Raw genomic sequence first — 17,096 nt, forward strand, 5'->3', positions numbered from 1 at the left:
GGGTAGCAGCAGGTACAGTAATGAGGGCACCTGGGGAAGCAGCAGGTACAGTGATGAGGGCACCTGGGGAAGCAGCAGGTACAGTAATGAGGGCACCTGGGGTAGCAGCAGGTACAGTAATGAGGGCACCTGGGGTAGCAGCAGGTACAGTGATGAGGGCACCTGGACTAGCAGCAGGTACAGTAATGAGGGCACCAGGGGTAGCAGCAGGTACAGTAATGAGGGCACCTGGGGAAGCAGCAGGTACAGTGATGAGGGCACCTGGAGTAGCAGCAGGTACAGTAATGAGGACACCTGGGGTAGCAGCAGGTACAGTAATGAGGGCACCAGGGGCAGCAGCAGTTACAGTAATGAGGGCACCTGGGGAAGCAGCGGGTACAGTAATGAGGACACGTGGGGAAGCAGCAGGTACATTGATGAGGGCACCTGGGGAAGCAGCGGGTACAGTAATGAGGGCACCTGGGGAAGCAGCGGGTACAGTAATGTGGGCACCTGGGGCAGCAGCAGGTACAGTAATGAGGGCACCTGGGGTAGCAGCAGGTACAGTAATGAGGGCACCTGGAGTAGCAGCAGGTACAGTAATGAGGGCACCTGGGGTAGCAGCAGGCACAGTAATGAGGGCACCTGGGGCAGCAGCAGGTACAGTAATGAGGACACGTGGGGAAGCAGCAGGTACAGTAATGAGGGCACCTGGGGAAGCAGCGGGTACAGTAATGAGGGCACCTGGGGCAGCAGCAGGTACAGTAATGAGGGTACCTGGGGTAGCAGCAGGTACAGTAATGAGGGCACCTGGGGCAGCAGCAGATACAGTAATGAGGGCACCTGGGGTAACAGCAGGTACAGTAATGAGGGCACCTGGGGCAGCAGCAGGTACATTAATGAGGGCACCTGGGGTAGCAGCAGGCACAGTAATGAGGGCACCAGGGGTAGCAGCAGGTACAGTAATGAGGGCACCTGGGGTAGCAGCAGGTACAGTAATGGCACCAGGGGTAGCAGCAGGTACAGTAATGAGGTCACCTGGGGTAGCAGCAGGTACAGTAATGAGGGCACGTGGGGTAGCAGCAGGTACAGTAATGAGGGCACCTGGGGCAGCATCAGGTACATTAATGAGGGCACCTGGGGTACCAGCAGGCACAGTAATGAGGGCACCAGGGGTAGCAGCAGGTACAGTAATGAGGGCACCTGGGGTAACAGCAGGTACAGTAATGAGGGCACCTGGGGCAGCAGCAGGTACATTAATGAGGGCACCTGGGGTAGCAGCATGCACAGTAATGAGGGCACCAGGGGTAGCAGCAGGTACAGTAATGAGGGCACCTGGGGTAGCAGCAGGTACAGTAATGAGGGCACCAGGGGTAGCAGCAGGTACAGTAATGAGGGCACCTGGGGTAGCAGCAGGCACAGTAATGAGGGCACCAGGGGTAGCAGCAGGTACAGTAATGAGGGCACCTGGTTTAGCAGCAGGTACAGTAATGAGGGCACCTGGGGTAGCAGCAGGTACAGTAATGAGGGCACCTGGGGTAGCAGCAGGTACAGTAATGAGGGCACCTGGATTAGCAGCAGGTACAGTAATGAGGGCACCTGGGGTAGCAGCAGGTACAGTAATGAGGGCACCTGGGGTAGCAACAGGTACAGTAATGAGGAAACCTGGGGTAGCAGCAGGTACAGTAATGAGGGCACCTGGATTAGCAGCAGGTACAGTAATGAGGGCACCTGGGGTAGCAGCAGGTACAGTAATGAGGGCACCTGGGGTAGCAACAGGTACAGTAATGAGGGCACCTGGGGTAGCAGCAGGTACAGTGATGAGGGCACCAGGATTAGCAGCAGGTACAGTAATGAGGACACCAGGGGTAGCAGCAGGTACAGTAGTGAGGGCACCTGGACTAGCATCAGGTACAGTAATGAGGGCACCTGGACTAGCATCAGGTACAGTAATGAGGACACCTGGGGTAGCAGCAGGTACAGTAATGAGGGCACCTGGGGTAGCAGCAGGCACAGTAATGAGGGAACCTGGAGTAGCAGCAGGCACAGTAATGAGGGCACCTGGGGTAGCAGCAGGTACAGTAATGAGGGCACCTGGGGAAGCAGCAGGTACAGTGATGAGGGCACCTGGTGTAGCAGCAGGTACAGTAATGAGGGCACCTGGGGTAGCAGCAGGTACAGTGATGAGGGCACCTGGACTAGCAGCAGGTACAGTAATGAGGGCACCAGGGGTAGCAGCAGGTAAAGTAATGAGGGCACCTGGGGAAGCAGCAGGTACATTGATGAGGGCACCTGGAGTAGCAGCAGGTACAGTAATGAGGACACCTGGGGTAGCAGCAGATACAGTAATGAGGGCACCAGGGGCAGCAGCAGGTACAGTAATGAGGGCACCTGGGGTTGCAGCAGGCACAGTAATGAGGGCACCTGGGGAAGCAGCGAGTACAGTAATGTGGGCACCTGGGGCAGCAGCAGGTACAGTAATGAGGGCACCTGGAGTAGCAGCAGGTACAGTAATGAGGGCACCTGGGGTAGCAGCAGGCACAGTAATGAGGGCACCTGGGGCAGCAGCAGGTACAGTAATGAGGACACGTGGGGAAGCAGCAGGTACAGTAATGGGGGCACCTGGGGAAGCAGCGGGTACAGTAATGAGGGCACCTGGGGAAGCAGCGGGTACAGTAATGAGGGCACCTGGGATAGCAGCAGGTACAGTAATGAGGGCACCTGGGGCAGCAGCAGGTACAGTAATGAGGGCACCTGGGGTAGCAGCAGGTACAGTAATGAGGGCACCTGGGGCAGCAGCAGGTACAGTAATGAGGGCACCTGGTGTAACAGCAGGTACAGTAATGAGGGCACCTGGGGCAGCAGCAGGTACATTAATGAGGGCACCTGGGGTAGCAGCAGGCACAGTAATGAGGGCACCAGGGGTAGCAGCAGGTACAGTAATGAGGGCACCTGGGGTAGCAGCAGGTACAGTAATGAGGGCACCTGGGGTAGCAGCAGGTACAGTAATGAGGGCACCTGGGGTAGCAGCAGGTACAGTAATGAGGGCACCTGGGGTAGCAGCAGGTACAGTAATGAGGGCACCTGGGGCAGCAGCAGGTACATTAATGAGGGCACCTGGGGTAGCAGCAGGCACAGTAATGAGGGCACCAGGGGTAGCAGCAGGTACATTAATGAGGGCACCTGGGGTAGCAGCAGGCACAGTAATGAGGGCACCAGGGGTAGCAGCAGGTACAGTAATGAGGGCACCTGGGGCAGCAGCAGGTACATTAATGAGGGCACCTGGGGTAGCAGCATGCACAGTAATGAGGGCACCAGGGGTAGCAGCAGGTACAGTAATGAGGGCACCTGGGGTAGCAGCAGGTACAGTAATGAGGGCACCAGGGGTAGCAGCAGGTACAGTAATGAGGGCACCTGGGGTAGCAGCAGGCACAGTAATGAGGTCACCTGGTTTAGCAGCAGGTACAGTAATGAGGGCACCTGGGGAAGCAGCGGGTACAGTAATGAGGGCACCTGGGGTAGCAGCAGGTACAGTAATGAGAGCACCTTGGGCAGCAGCAGGTACAGTAATGAGAGCACCTGGGGTAGCAGCAGGTACAGTAATGAGGGCACCTGGGGCAGCAGCAGGTACAGTAATGAGGGCACCTGGGGTAGCAGCAGGAACAGTAATGAGGGCACCTGGGGTAGCAGCAGGTACAGTAATGAGGGCACCTGGGGCAGCAGCAGGTACAGTAATGAGGGCACCTGGACTAGCAGCAGGTACAGTAATGAGGGAACCTGGAGTAGCAGCAGGCACAGTAATGAGGGCACCTGGGGATGCAGCAGGTACAGTAATGAGGGCACCTGGGGTAGCAGCAGGTACAGTGATGAGGGCACCTGGGGTAGCAGCAGGTACAGCAATGAGGGCACCTGGGGTAGCAGCAGGTACAGTAATGAGGGAACCTGGAGTAGCAGCAGGCACAGTAATGAGGGCACCTGGGGAAGCAGCAGGTACAGTAATGAGGGCACCTGGGGTAGCAGCAGGTACAGTAATGAGGGCACCTGGGGTAGCAGCAGGTACAGTGATGAGGGCACCTGGACTAGCAGCAGGTACAGTAATGAGGGCACCTGGGGAAGCAGCAGGTACAGTAATGAGGGCACCTGTGGTTGCAACAGGCACAGTAATGAGGGCACCTGGGGCAGCAGCAGGTACATTAATGAGGGCACCTGGGGTAGCAGCAGGCACAGTAATGAGGGCACCTGGGGCAGCAGCAGGTACAGTAATGAGGGCACCTGGGGAAGCAGCGGGTACAGTAATGAGGGCACCTGGGGCAGCAGCAGGTACAGTAATGAGGGCACCTGGGGTAGCAGCAGGTACAGTAATGAGGGCACCTGGAGTAGCAGCAGGTACAGTAATGAGGGCACCTGGGGTAGCAGCAGGCACAGTAATGAGGGCACCTGGGGCAGCAGCAGGTACAGTAATGAGGGCACCTGGGGAAGCAGCGGGTACAGTAATGAGGGCACCTGGGGTTGCAGCAGGCACAGTAATGAGGGCACATGGGGCAGCAGCAGGTACATTAATGAGGGCACCTGGGGTAGCAGCAGGTACAGTAATGAGGGCACCTGGGGAAGCAGCAGGTACAGTAATGAGGGCACCTGGGGAAGCAGCGGGTACAGTAATGAGGGCACCTGGGGTTGCAGCAGGCACAGTAATGAGGGCACCTGGGGCAGCAGCAGATACATTAATGAGGGCACCTGGGGTAGCAGCAGGCACAGTAATGAGGGCACCTGGGGCAGCAGCAGGTACAGTAATGAGGGCACCTGGGGAAGCAGCGGGTACAGTAATGAGGGCACCTGGGGTAGCAGCAGGTACAGTAATGAGGGCACCTGGGGTAGCAGCAGGTACAGTAATGAGGGCACATGGGGTAGCAGCAGGTACAGTAATGAGGGCACCTGGAGTAGCAGCAGGTACAGTAATGAGGGCACCTGGACTAGCAGCAGGTACCGTAATGAGGGCACCTGGGGTAGCAGCAGGCACAGTAATGAGGGAACCTGGAGTAGCAGCAGGCACAGTAATGAGGGCACCTGGGGTAGCAGCAGGTACAGTAATGAGGGCACCTGGGGAAGCAGCAGGTACAGTGATGAGGGCACCTGGGGAAGCAGCAGGTACAGTAATGAGGGCACCTGGGGTAGCAGCAGGTACAGTAATGAGGGCACCTGGGGTAGCAGCAGGTACAGTGATGAGGGCACCTGGACTAGCAGCAGGTACAGTAATGAGGGCACCAGGGGTAGCAGCAGGTACAGTAATGAGGGCACCTGGGGAAGCAGCAGGTACAGTGATGAGGGCACCTGGAGTAGCAGCAGGTACAGTAATGAGGACACCTGGGGTAGCAGCAGGTACAGTAATGAGGGCACCTGGGGCAGCAGCAGGTACAGTAATGAGGGCACCTGGGGTTGTAGCAGGCACAGTAATGAGGGCACCTGGGGCAGCAGCAGGTACATTAATGAGGGCACCTGGGGTAGCAGCAGGCACAGTAATGAGGGCACCTGGGGCAGCAGCAGGTACAGTAATGAGGGCACCTGGGGTAGCAGCAGGTACAGTAATGAGGGCACCTGGGGTAGCAGCAGGTACAGTGATGAGGGCACCTGGACTAGCAGCAGGTACAGTAATGAGGGCACCAGGGGTAGCAGCAGGTACAGTAATGAGGGCACCTGGGGAAGCAGCAGGTACAGTGATGAGGGCACCTGGAGTAGCAGCAGGTACAGTAATGAGGACACCTGGGGTAGCAGCAGGTACAGTAATGAGGGCACCTGGGGCAGCAGCAGGTACAGTAATGAGGGCACCTGGGGTTGTAGCAGGCACAGTAATGAGGGCACCTGGGGCAGCAGCAGGTACATTAATGAGGGCACCTGGGGTAGCAGCAGGCACAGTAATGAGGGCACCTGGGGCAGCAGCAGGTACAGTAATGAGGGCACCTGGGGAAGCAGCGGGTACAGTAATGAGGGCACCTGGGGCAGCAGCAGGTACAGTAATGAGGGCACCTGGAGTAGCAGCAGGTACAGTAATGAGGGCACCTGGGGTAGCAGCAGGCACAGTAATGAGGGCACCTGGGGCAGCAGCAGGTACAGTAATGAGGACACCTGGGGAAGCAGCAGGTACAGTAATGAGGGCACCTGGGGAAGCAGCGGGTACAGTAATGAGGGCACCTGGGGAAGCAGCGGGTACAGTAATGAGGGCACCTGGGATAGCAGCGGGTACAGTAATGAGGACACCTGGGGAAGCAGCAGGTACAGTATTGGTGACCTGTTAGAGGGTGTAGCATAGCGCCTATTACGTGTGTTGGGGGACACTCGCTTGACACGGGATTAACGCACTCAGGCACGGATTTCTTATAAAACAGTCTTTTAGGTTTATTTCACACGACATAAAGCACGTCCTCAGGAACTTGGCAACAGCTTGAACACCATCTGGACATATTCAACTTCACCACAGTTTGTCTCTGACCCCGGTCAGCATAAGACACGAACCTCGTCCGTTACCTGCTGGCGACCTTCACAGGTTCCTGGACACCTCTTGGCCTCAGAAGTGCCCCATACACAATGTCGATCTCTTCTAACCCCGGTTAGCATAACACGGATCCCTTTCCGTTACCTGTTTGTGCCGCACAGGTTTCTCAGATACCTCTCCTCCACAGAGGTATCCTTCAGACGTTTCTCACTCTGACCCCGGTCAGTACAACACGGATCTCCATCCGTTCCACACACTGGCATGTGCTAGGTCCAGAGCCCTGCCATGTGCTCTTCAGGAATCCTATTCTCCAGGACTTCCAACACAGGCTTCCAGGAGCTTCCGGCATAGACCATTCAGGTCCACACTCCAAGACCAAAACATGAACATGTAACCCACACCCTGGTCACATTATATACCCTTAACCACTCCCCTGGATGGGAGTGTGTGGATGTGTGGCTAGTTTGTCCCGCCCATCTCACACAACTAGCCTAATAAGTCTCCCTTACAACTACACCATACATAAACACACTCTTGAGGGTCTACAGGTCCCAGAACAACAATATTGCATCAGACTTACCACGCAGACTCCCTCTGCGACACATATTGGCCATTCACACCACTGCCGGACTTTGTCTCATCAGAATTATGCCTCCAAGTGCATCTTGCAGCGCACACACAGCACCCCCTGGCTGTACCATTGGTCACTAAACCACAAGGGGTAGTAGATTTGAACACTTGTGTGACGATGTCTTCTCCTCATTTTCCAAGATGATAAACATGCATTGCCCATGTGTCTGCTACCTTCTATAATTACTATGATGCTCAAATCAGATTGCACCTAAAGTGATGGTTTTCCACCTCCACCAAATAATTATACAATGCTCTCATCCCCAGCTACCCCTAAATGGCAGAAAGATAACATACAGCCTGTAGAAGCCGAAGAAGGAGACTCAGTTGAGCTGCCATGCAATCCCCCCAAGAGTGCTGTACCTCCACGGATCTTCTGGATGAACAGAGGTGAGCGATAATCAACCATTAGCATACTACTTGAACCCCTTATCACTGCTGCACTTCCACTCTGGTGGTCACCGGCAGGACTGTGGAGTCAGATTTGGAGTCGTGGAGTTGGTGACCATTTTGGTGGAGTCGGTATAAAATGAACCGACTCTGACTTCTAAAATATATAATAAATTGGGGCAGGGAGATTGAGAAGTTGGAAGTTTGTCTTGCCCTGTCCACAGCCCTGGTCACCGCCGGTAGTCCCAAATGGCATCCCTTTCAACTTTGTTAAGGCTGCTGCTGTGATTCATGCAAACATCAATGCTGAGTCCAGTCATTGGCTGCAGTGGTCACGTGAATGATGGATAGGTTGTCATTAGGTCCAATGTCAGCAAGGACCAACGGCATCGGAGTGGTGGGGTTTCAAGAAGTAAGCCTGCACTTAGATAAAGTATGATGGCATCCCTACTCATCGCCGTCCTCATTATTTATGCCGATAAAACAGCATGGTCTTTAGTATTGACCAGACGTAAGCATTGCCTATTTTGTCATCTTATATCACTCCCTACTCTTTGCAACAGTCTGGAAAAAAATTGTACTACACACTGAGACTAAAACTGTACATTGCCCAATTCCCCTCGTCTCATAAATGTATTTCTGTCTCGTGTTCCTTTCTTTCGCCTCAGCTCTGTTACATATAATTCAGGATAGTCGTGTCTCTATGGGCATGAATGGAAACCTCTACATCTCCAACGTGAAGGAAACAGATCAGCATCCGGACTACATGTGCCATGTCCAGTTTGTCGGAACCCGAACCATTATGCAAAAGGAACCCATCGAACTCAAAGTCTCTCGCTGTAAGATTCCCCTTAATGGATTTTCCCCATTTGGGATTTGTCATAAATTTGTGATCAATGAGGACCAACAGTTGGGACCCCCCTCAATCCCCACATCTTCTTTTAAGCTTTCTCTGCACAGATTAAATGGGACAGTGACACAGCTCCATACAGGTTGGGTGGCTGCATCCCCTTCTCAAAATCATTGGGTATCCTAGAGGTCACCCCAAAAAATCTGCACATTGTAGCCAATATGCCATCACTTACCAATATGGCATTTAAGTATATAAATTCTATGTAAGCGACCCGTCGTTCACTTTTTAGGCTTTTGAGTAGATCTTGAAGGAACTTGGAATTAGTAAAAATGATTTTGATCCAATGATCTGTCTGATCAGTAGGAGGTCGGGAAGAATTGTTCTCTGTATGTTGTACCTGAAATAATTAATTTAATATTTTCTTCCGGCAGCTAATTCTGTGAAGTTCCGGAAGCCCAGAATGATGATGCCATCAGGTAGCATAAGTCATCACTTGGCCTTACGAGGCGATCCTCTACAGCTTGAGTGCATCTCTGAAGGACTGTGAGTTTGCTGATTTGTTCCTTCGTATATTGCGACTTTATTTGTTATTTTATTACCTTGCAATCATAGAAAGGAAACTCCAATGGAGACACAATGGTTTCTTCCAAGATGTCCCTACTACCAAGGGCCGATATAGAGGAGAGTGGGCTCTTATGGCAAGAGCAAAAAAAGAAATTGGTAGATGGTGTCTCCATCCCATACTGGTATCAGCACTGTCTGGTACTTGTTGATCCTTTGACCAATTTCTTTGAGAACAAGAACACCTTGTGGCCTTCCGGCTACTTTTAGCCTCCATTATCTGCTAATGGGGCCCCATAAATGTTAGCTGAACCCTCCATTATCAGAGGAATTGGTCAATAGTCTTATGTGTATTGGGTCCCCCATCTCTGGCTCCAACAGATGGTGTCGGGAGAGAGAAGGAACTGTTTACTCTCCAGGACATAAGCCAATGCTAGAGGAGTCTCTCTCGTAGAAAACATGAGTACTCGGCCGAGCTGAGCAGTTTTGTGCACGGGGGGGATCGCTTATCTGTGTGTATGGTATCCTTACGATAACTTACTTGCCATCAATTCCAGGACAATCCAACAAACCAGATCACAAAAGGTTTAGCAGATTCCCATCCAAGACCTTTTTCGTGGTGTTCTTCTACTTCCTTTCATGGTCTTAGTCCATATTATGATGTGCCATATTGGCAATGTTTAGCCAAGGCCCCTATTTTGTTTTGTTTTTCTATACCCTCCATTTTTGTGGGTTTTTAATTAAAATAATATTTCTCAAAATGGGACGTACAACAATTCCAAACACAACCAATGGACCAGAGTGGCACTGTTCCTAGGAAGAAAAGATATATATCTATTTTTTTTTTGTTTTGACAAGATTAGGTTTGGGTGTGCTATCTTATGATCGTAATCGTTTGATCTGTATTTCTTGACTTCATATTGCTCACTTTGAACAGCCCAACACCAGAAAATAGATGGATAGCTAATACTGGAAATACGGGTCTAGAACGTTTCCGTGTCGACGACTTTAAGAAGACTCTTTATATTGAAAGCGTCCTAGAAGAGGATGATGGAGAATATGAATGCATTTCCAATAACACGGAAGGCGAAGTGAGACATAAATACATTGTCCGAGTGGAGTGTGAGTACGGTCACTCATTTAGTTATAAAGTCATTTGTTTTCCCTACAGCTCCTCCACAGGTCAAATGAAGTATTACACATTGCCCATTAGAGAGAATCAGACAGGAGGTTTTTGCTATGTAATCTGACATTAGCATTATGTAAAGGCAGAGACCCTGATTCCAGCAATGTGTCACTTACTAGGCCTTGTTGTGCAGTTTTAATAAAATCAGTGTTTTATCAGCAGGAGAATATCACTACAGGACTAGGTGTGACGCACAGTGTGGGAAGACTAAGTGCAACACGAAGGGATGAGTGGAAGAGAGCCCAACACTAGGGAAGAGGGAAGTGGGGACCCATAGGCAGATCTAAAGTCACCCTGTCTGTCCTAAACCTCCCTATATAGGTTCTGTACCTAATCCAGTGTTGCCCAACTCGGTCCTCAAGAGCCACCAACAGGTCATCTTTTCAGGATTTCCTTCGTATTGCACAGGTAATAATTGCATCACCTGCACAGGCAGGAATTAAATCACCTGTGCAATGCTAAGGAAATTCTGAAAACATGACCTGTTGGTGGCTCTTGAGGACCGGAGTTGGGAAACACCTAATAATCCCTGCCTGACCCTGGCAATAAGCCCTACTTAGAGAAAGACAGGGTGGGCAGTAGTCAGTCCCCACTACCACTAAAGACAGCTGGGGTAGACAAACAAGGGGAACACTTATCTTCAGTAGACTCAGAGAGATAACACAGACATCATCCAGCAACACCAAAGAGGAAGATAGCCAACTGCTATAGCTCCAAGCCTCAATAAGGGAAAATGGAAATATCACCCGCAATTCCCAGAAGTAGACAGGAAGTCTATAACACCCAGGCCATTTGTGTCAATTAGAGCTGGGGGAAGGTTGCCACTGGGTCCAATAGTCAGAAGGATTGGGAAGGCGTCTGCAAAGCCAAACGCAGAGACATTCTGCAGCCAGATGCAGTGTGACTGTCTGCAGCCTCTGACACACCTGTGACACTAGGTGTCTGGTGCCTCCTGATCCGACCCCGCCCCCATCACTGATTGGCAGCTTTCAGCCCATTTACAGTGTACACATAATGCTGACAATTAATAGTGTGGGTGGGGTTATACAATGCTCAGCATTCCGAGCTCTGCAGAGAAAACAGGGATTCTATCACAAATGCTGCACCAAGTAAACTAAGTGACACATCGCTGGACTCAGGGTCTCGGTCTCTACATCATGCTGCTGACAGGTTCCCTTTAAAAGGAATGGATTGTTGGACATGCTGAGTCCTCTTTAGTGCGAGACTCTCTTCATAGCAGCAGTCAATTATGGATAACAGGTGATCATGACTTGGGACTCCATCTATTAATTTAGGTCCACCTCTGGATTGTGCTTGGCACAGTAGAGCATTTCCCGTGTCGCCAACTGTGTGAGACGGGGGCTGGCTTGATCATTTCAATAGCCAATGATGGGGGATGTCCTGCCAAAATGAGCCAGGAAGACCTATGTTGTGCACAAACTAAATGTGGACCTGCCACGACCCTAGATTGGAGCAATTTCCTGAGATCGTGTCACCTTTGATTATTGATGTGTAGTAGTATGTTGTATCATTTGCTACTAGTTATCTAGTCATTGGGTATAAGCCGTTTACACCCTAGCAGTTTCAAGTTTAATAATTATCCAATTGTCCTTTTTAGCTGCTCCGTTCTGGATCAACAGGCCGAAAGATGAAATCCGAGGTCCAGGAGAGCACGTTAAATTTACCTGTGAGGTTGAAGGAAAACCCAAGCCTAAAGTCAGCTGGAAAATAAATGGAGAACCCCTAACGGGTATGTAGAAGGCTGCCGTCTACCTTCTTGTAGTTTGGCAAATGTTGGCGGTACACACCATAGATGTTAGATGGTGATCGGACTTAGGAAATACTTATTGATCTCTCATCCACCAGAGACTTTTGGATCTTCCACGCGTTTTGGTGGAGGTAGGTGTGATGGTAGACCAGTTGACTAGTATGGACCAGGATGGAAAACCAGAAAAGTAGACTGAAAGAGGCATTTTTGAATGCCCATGTATAAAGTCACAAGAAATGTATTGATTTCTTGCGTTTTCATTGAAAAATTTCTTTCCTTTTTACAGCCGCAGATTTGGGTCCAAATCGTAAAATGGAAGGTGGAAATTTAATATTACAGAACCTGAAGACAAGTGACACCGCTGTGGTCCAGTGCGAGGCGAGGAATAAACATGGACACATACTAGAGAACGCTTATATCTATGTCGTCGGTAAGTCTTCTGGAGTCAGGACCACATATTCAGATATGGCACTAGTGAGCCCGGTTCTCAGATGGCGGTCCAGGCTTTGGATAGGTGACAAATTGCCTTATTCAGAAACATGGTGGGGAAGGGACTTTCATAGATGACGTTTCTAATTCCTTACCTTCTTTACTCCTTATCTAGCGCATAGGTATGGTGGCTCCAAGGATGTAGCAATGTTTTTGGGGGTTTCGGTAGGGACTTTTTCCACATAACTGGGTTTTCCCATGGCTTGTGGTGTTATGGTGCTATGCTATGTGTATCTTTAATGGTCATACTTTTCTTCCTACAGAACTGGCCCCAGTTATCCTGACTCCAGATAGAATGAATTACTCGTCCGTGGAGAATACTAATGTTTTCCTACATTGCAAATTTTTTGGTTCTCCTACTCCAGTCACTCACTGGTACGTATGTGTTTGTAAACAGCTACAGCCACTAAACTACAGTTTAGCTTCTTCCAACCGTTGGGCCAAGTCCAACATTCACAGTCCGAGCACAGCCCACGACGTCCAGACTTGACATTGTCTCCTGACCTGAGATCAACAGCTTCATATATGCCTAGAAGTTTGGGTCAGGAGAACCGTGGCCGGACTGGACTTTACTATCTACACTCTGACATTCAATATTGGACGTGTGATAGTAGCTTTGCCCATTCACCTAGAAAGAATGTTTGTATACAGGGTATCACTATAAAAACAAAGGTAGGATAATTAGATTTTAAGGTCTGTCAACTATTTCCTAACCAATCCCATCATCTTTCCGAGACATCTAAATATTTGCAATAATTTTATTTTTTCTAATTGTGCGTTAAAAAGGAAAATGAAAAAAAAAGCGTTTGCATGACAGCCGTAAACTCAAAGATTGTAGGATTTTATTTTTAAAGCAAAGGTCATTTGTATAATTTCATCGGGATAATCAAAATGGTTGTAAATAGGGACTTAGCCTTAAATTGACATTATAGTTATGGGCTCACCTATTTGCAGGTACGACAGAGATATGAGGTCAGTGGTGATGAGGGATAGTTTCAACATCCTCACGAATGGCAGCATGGAAATTTCAGACGTGACCAGTGAAGACGAAGGACTCTACTACTGCACGGCCTCCAATAGCCAGGGCAACATGACCATCTCTGCGTATTTAGATGTCAGAAGTAAGTTCTTATGGTTAGAAAGTTCTCTGCAGCCCATGGTCGGATCTGAGAGTCATGTATACACAAAGTGTTCTTATGTCAGCCATCATTTTCTTCCAAGGGTGTCTGAAGAACGAGACATCGCCAGTAGAGATGGGCTGATATAATAATATTGTCTGCAAATTGGATGTCTTAGATTATGCTCTACGGTCGCCCCAGACCACAAAGAATAATAAACGGAAGATGTAAAAAAGCAAAAAAGAAACTTGTACTCATCTCACCGCACATCTGTTCGGTCTTCTGCTCACCGGTTGCCGTCTGGTCCTCAAAGCCGCCTCTTCTTTCTCTCATCACTACCTGCTTCTCCCTGCCTGTTCACTCTAGCTTAGACTTGTTTTTGCGTCAAGGCCACGAGGGTCACCATTACGTCAAGGACGTGTGACACGCAGTGACTTCTGAGGCGTGGTTATAGTCAGAAGTGTCTAGCTAGAGTGAACAGGCCGAAACTAGGACGGCAGAAAGAAGAGCCTCTGAGGAACATAGGGTGAGCAACAAGCTTCTTTGACCTGTTTACTCTAGGCTGGGATTTCTGGCTGCAACCAGGCCTCAAAAGTCACTATGTGTTGCCCATCTCTGACATCACAACCTCTGAGGCCTAGTCGCAACCCGAAGTCCTGGCCTACAGTGAATAGGCCAGAAGATGAAGCTTGCCACGGAATTAAAAATAAGTGGCTCAGAGTATAGGAAGGAAAGCAGCAGGCCGCAGAAGGTCTTATTGCAGAGTTTTCGGAGGAAAAACTCGGCAGAACCTGCAAGGTTTTGAAAAGTTTTAAGTTTTTCAGGAAGATTTGGAAAGTTTCTACTCCAAATACCCCTAGAAAAGCTCTATTTGCACATAGCTATGGAGTGGAAACCAGTTTTGAGTTTTGTAGAAGGATTTGGAATGTTTCTGCTCCAAAAACTCAGCCTAGGAACTAAGGAGATTTTCAAGGAATTTTTTTAAAGCAGAAACGTAAGCGTAAATTGACAGAGTTTTTAAAGGAGTTTTTGGAGCAGAAACTCTCTAAATCCTCCTTTAAATTTCAAAACACAAAAACTTGGAGTTTCTGCTCAATTTCTGGTTCAGAAGCTCAGCAAAAATACTTTTTGTGTACTTACCCTTGCTCAAGAGGAGGACACATTTTTTGGGGGAACTCCTCCACCTTTATTGGGCTCCAAAAAAACATTAAATTAGAAGTTCTAGAGCCCCCATATCCCAAATTTTACCAGATTACATTATGATTGTCTCATTCTACAGATGCCACTCAGATAATCACTCCTCCGGAGACCCAGCGGGTGAGAAAGGGCGGAAAAGCCACTTTTGAGTGTATTCCTGTATTTGACCCCAGGATGGAGAATAAAGGCGTGGAATGGAAGAAGGATGGCATGGACATTATAGAAGATGCTGCAGATGACAAGTAAGAGGGACTCTGATGTGGGGGGGTCAGGTTTTTATCGCTATTGTGATATTATATTTGCCAACTCTTGTACAGTAATCACTATTTTGGGTGAGAATAGAACATTAAAGGGAACCTGTCCCATTTTACAAGCAGTGTTATCAGCACACTGATAATATGGCTCATGGGAGAAGATTTTGGATAAGTTGTATTTTATTTCATTTAATCCCTGCTCTTTCAATGGTTAGGAGTCCAGTGAGCGGTCATACAAGAAATCCTGTTAATAGGACCGCCCACTGGACTCCTCTAAGTGTAGAAAAAACATGATTTTTAGAGCTTGTTCTCCTAACAGGTTAACAATTAATTTTATTTTGTCTTTACAGGTATTATATTGAGGACTATTCTCTGAGTATAGCAAACGTACAAGAAGATGACCAGGGGGTGTACACCTGTGTGGCTCGTAGTGAACTGGACGCGGTAGAGAAAACTGCGGTTCTTGTGATGATTGGTCAGTATATAGAAGGGATTTAAGATGAAATCCAACTTGTCATGTAAGAAATGCTTTCTGGTGGGAATACCTGTTCCGCACTTGGAAAATGTGTCGCCATACGAGCTCAATCAGAGCAGATAGCGCCGCTGAGAAGGTGGTGCCCACCTTTTAGCCTAATGACACTTCCAGATGTGATGCTTTTTTCAAGGTTTTGAAACTATTATATATTACCACTATTTTTGTACTTTAATTAAAATATAAAAAATTGAACGTACAAAAATAAAATATTTATATTTTTCAATTATTTTTCCCAGATCTTCCAGAACCTGCCTATGACTTGGAGCTTTCAGATCGTCAGGACACAAGTGTCGTCCTCACCTGGACCCCAGGAGAAGACAATAATAGCCCCATTGATGGTAAAAATTCTCCAGTAGAACTTGCTTTCAAGTTCACCCGTTTATTATTTATTCTCTTGATTTACAGACTCGTTCTTATTGTAGTTAAAGGGAATCTGTCGGTAGGATCCACTTTCCTGAGAGGTCTACATGGGCATGTAGGTCATGGAAAGTTGATTAAAATGACACCTTGATATCTGCGATCCGATGTCTTATTCCAGAGAAATAGACATTTTTCTTAATATGTAAATGAGCTGTTAAGATCTAAGGGCCGGACATAGATCTCCCTGGGAATCTGCCTCCAGATATTATTGTAAATAACAGGGAGTTACCATTGTGAGACATGTAATAACTGACAGTCCGCTTTCCTGATCTCACACTGGTAACTCCTCCTTTCATTTACAATAACCTCTGGAGGCAGATTCTCGGGAAGGTTTATGTCCGGCCCATAGATTTTAACAGATCATTTACATATAAGAAAAATGTGGATTTCTCTGGAATAAAACATCAGATCACAGATAGCAAGGTGTCATTTTATTCAGCTGCCTATGACCTACATGCCGGTATAGACGGCTTAGGAGGGTTGATCCTACTGACAGATTCCCTTTAATAGTACAGAACTTTGATCCCCTTGATACATTTTGTTCCCCTCACGTAGTCCTTTACGCTCTTTTTTGTCATCTAGAGTTCATCATAGAGTTTGAAGAAGACAACTTTGAGCCCGGGATATGGCATGAGCTAACGCGAGTGGATGGAGATGAGAACAGAGCCCGCCTGAACCTCTCTCCCTACGTCAACTACCAGTTCCGAGTTATTGCTGTAAATGAGCTAGGACCCAGCAATGGAAGTACATCGTCCGATCGTGTCAAGACACCCGAAGCAGGTGATACAGAAGAGAGAGCAATAAGGAAAATGAACAAATAATACATCTTTATTTTACATTTTCTGCATTAACTTACATTTCCTGTGTTCATTTTTTTAATCATAGCGCCCACGAGGAATCCCGTCGATGTCCGAGGCGAGGGCACAGAACCGCACAATATGAGGATCACTTGGAAGGTAAATCGGTATCACAGAGGTTGAACATGGTAATACTGGATGACCCCCCCCCCACCCCCCCAAAAAAAAAAGAAATGAAAAAAAAATAGAATTTGCATGTTTTTGCAGAAACAGCCCCACCTATGAGTGGTGCAAAACGTCCATACCAGAGATAGCCTGTAAACAAGAGTGGCGCTGTTTCTAAAGATAATCAAGCATTTTAATTAAATCTTTATTTCAAGGGTGCTAGTCTATTGGGATTATTTGGATTTCCAACTTACTTAGAGGTATATA

At 48.5% G+C, this 17,096-nt stretch overlaps 1 protein-coding gene across 3 annotated transcripts in view; it reads left to right on the plus strand.

The window, feature by feature from the left end:
• Positions 1-17,096, plus strand: part of L1CAM (L1 cell adhesion molecule) — a 239,759-nt gene that overhangs the window by 191,762 nt on the left and 30,901 nt on the right. For all 3 annotated transcript variants that reach the window (XM_069748430.1, XM_069748432.1, XM_069748431.1), the window contains 13 exons: positions 7,364-7,486; positions 8,155-8,325; positions 8,771-8,882; positions 9,838-10,022; positions 11,705-11,836; positions 12,141-12,284; positions 12,607-12,718; positions 13,298-13,464; positions 14,741-14,900; positions 15,263-15,387; positions 15,684-15,785; positions 16,450-16,647; positions 16,753-16,823. In XM_069748430.1, coding sequence (XP_069604531.1) covers positions 7,364-7,486; positions 8,155-8,325; positions 8,771-8,882; positions 9,838-10,022; positions 11,705-11,836; positions 12,141-12,284; positions 12,607-12,718; positions 13,298-13,464; positions 14,741-14,900; positions 15,263-15,387; positions 15,684-15,785; positions 16,450-16,647; positions 16,753-16,823 — 1,802 coding nt within the window. The remainder of the gene's footprint in view (positions 1-7,363; positions 7,487-8,154; positions 8,326-8,770; positions 8,883-9,837; positions 10,023-11,704; positions 11,837-12,140; positions 12,285-12,606; positions 12,719-13,297; positions 13,465-14,740; positions 14,901-15,262; positions 15,388-15,683; positions 15,786-16,449; positions 16,648-16,752; positions 16,824-17,096) is intronic.

The sequence above is a fragment of the Ranitomeya imitator genome, chromosome 2 (assembly GCF_032444005.1).
Source record: "Ranitomeya imitator isolate aRanImi1 chromosome 2, aRanImi1.pri, whole genome shotgun sequence".
Classification (NCBI taxonomy): domain Eukaryota; kingdom Metazoa; phylum Chordata; class Amphibia; order Anura; family Dendrobatidae; genus Ranitomeya; species Ranitomeya imitator.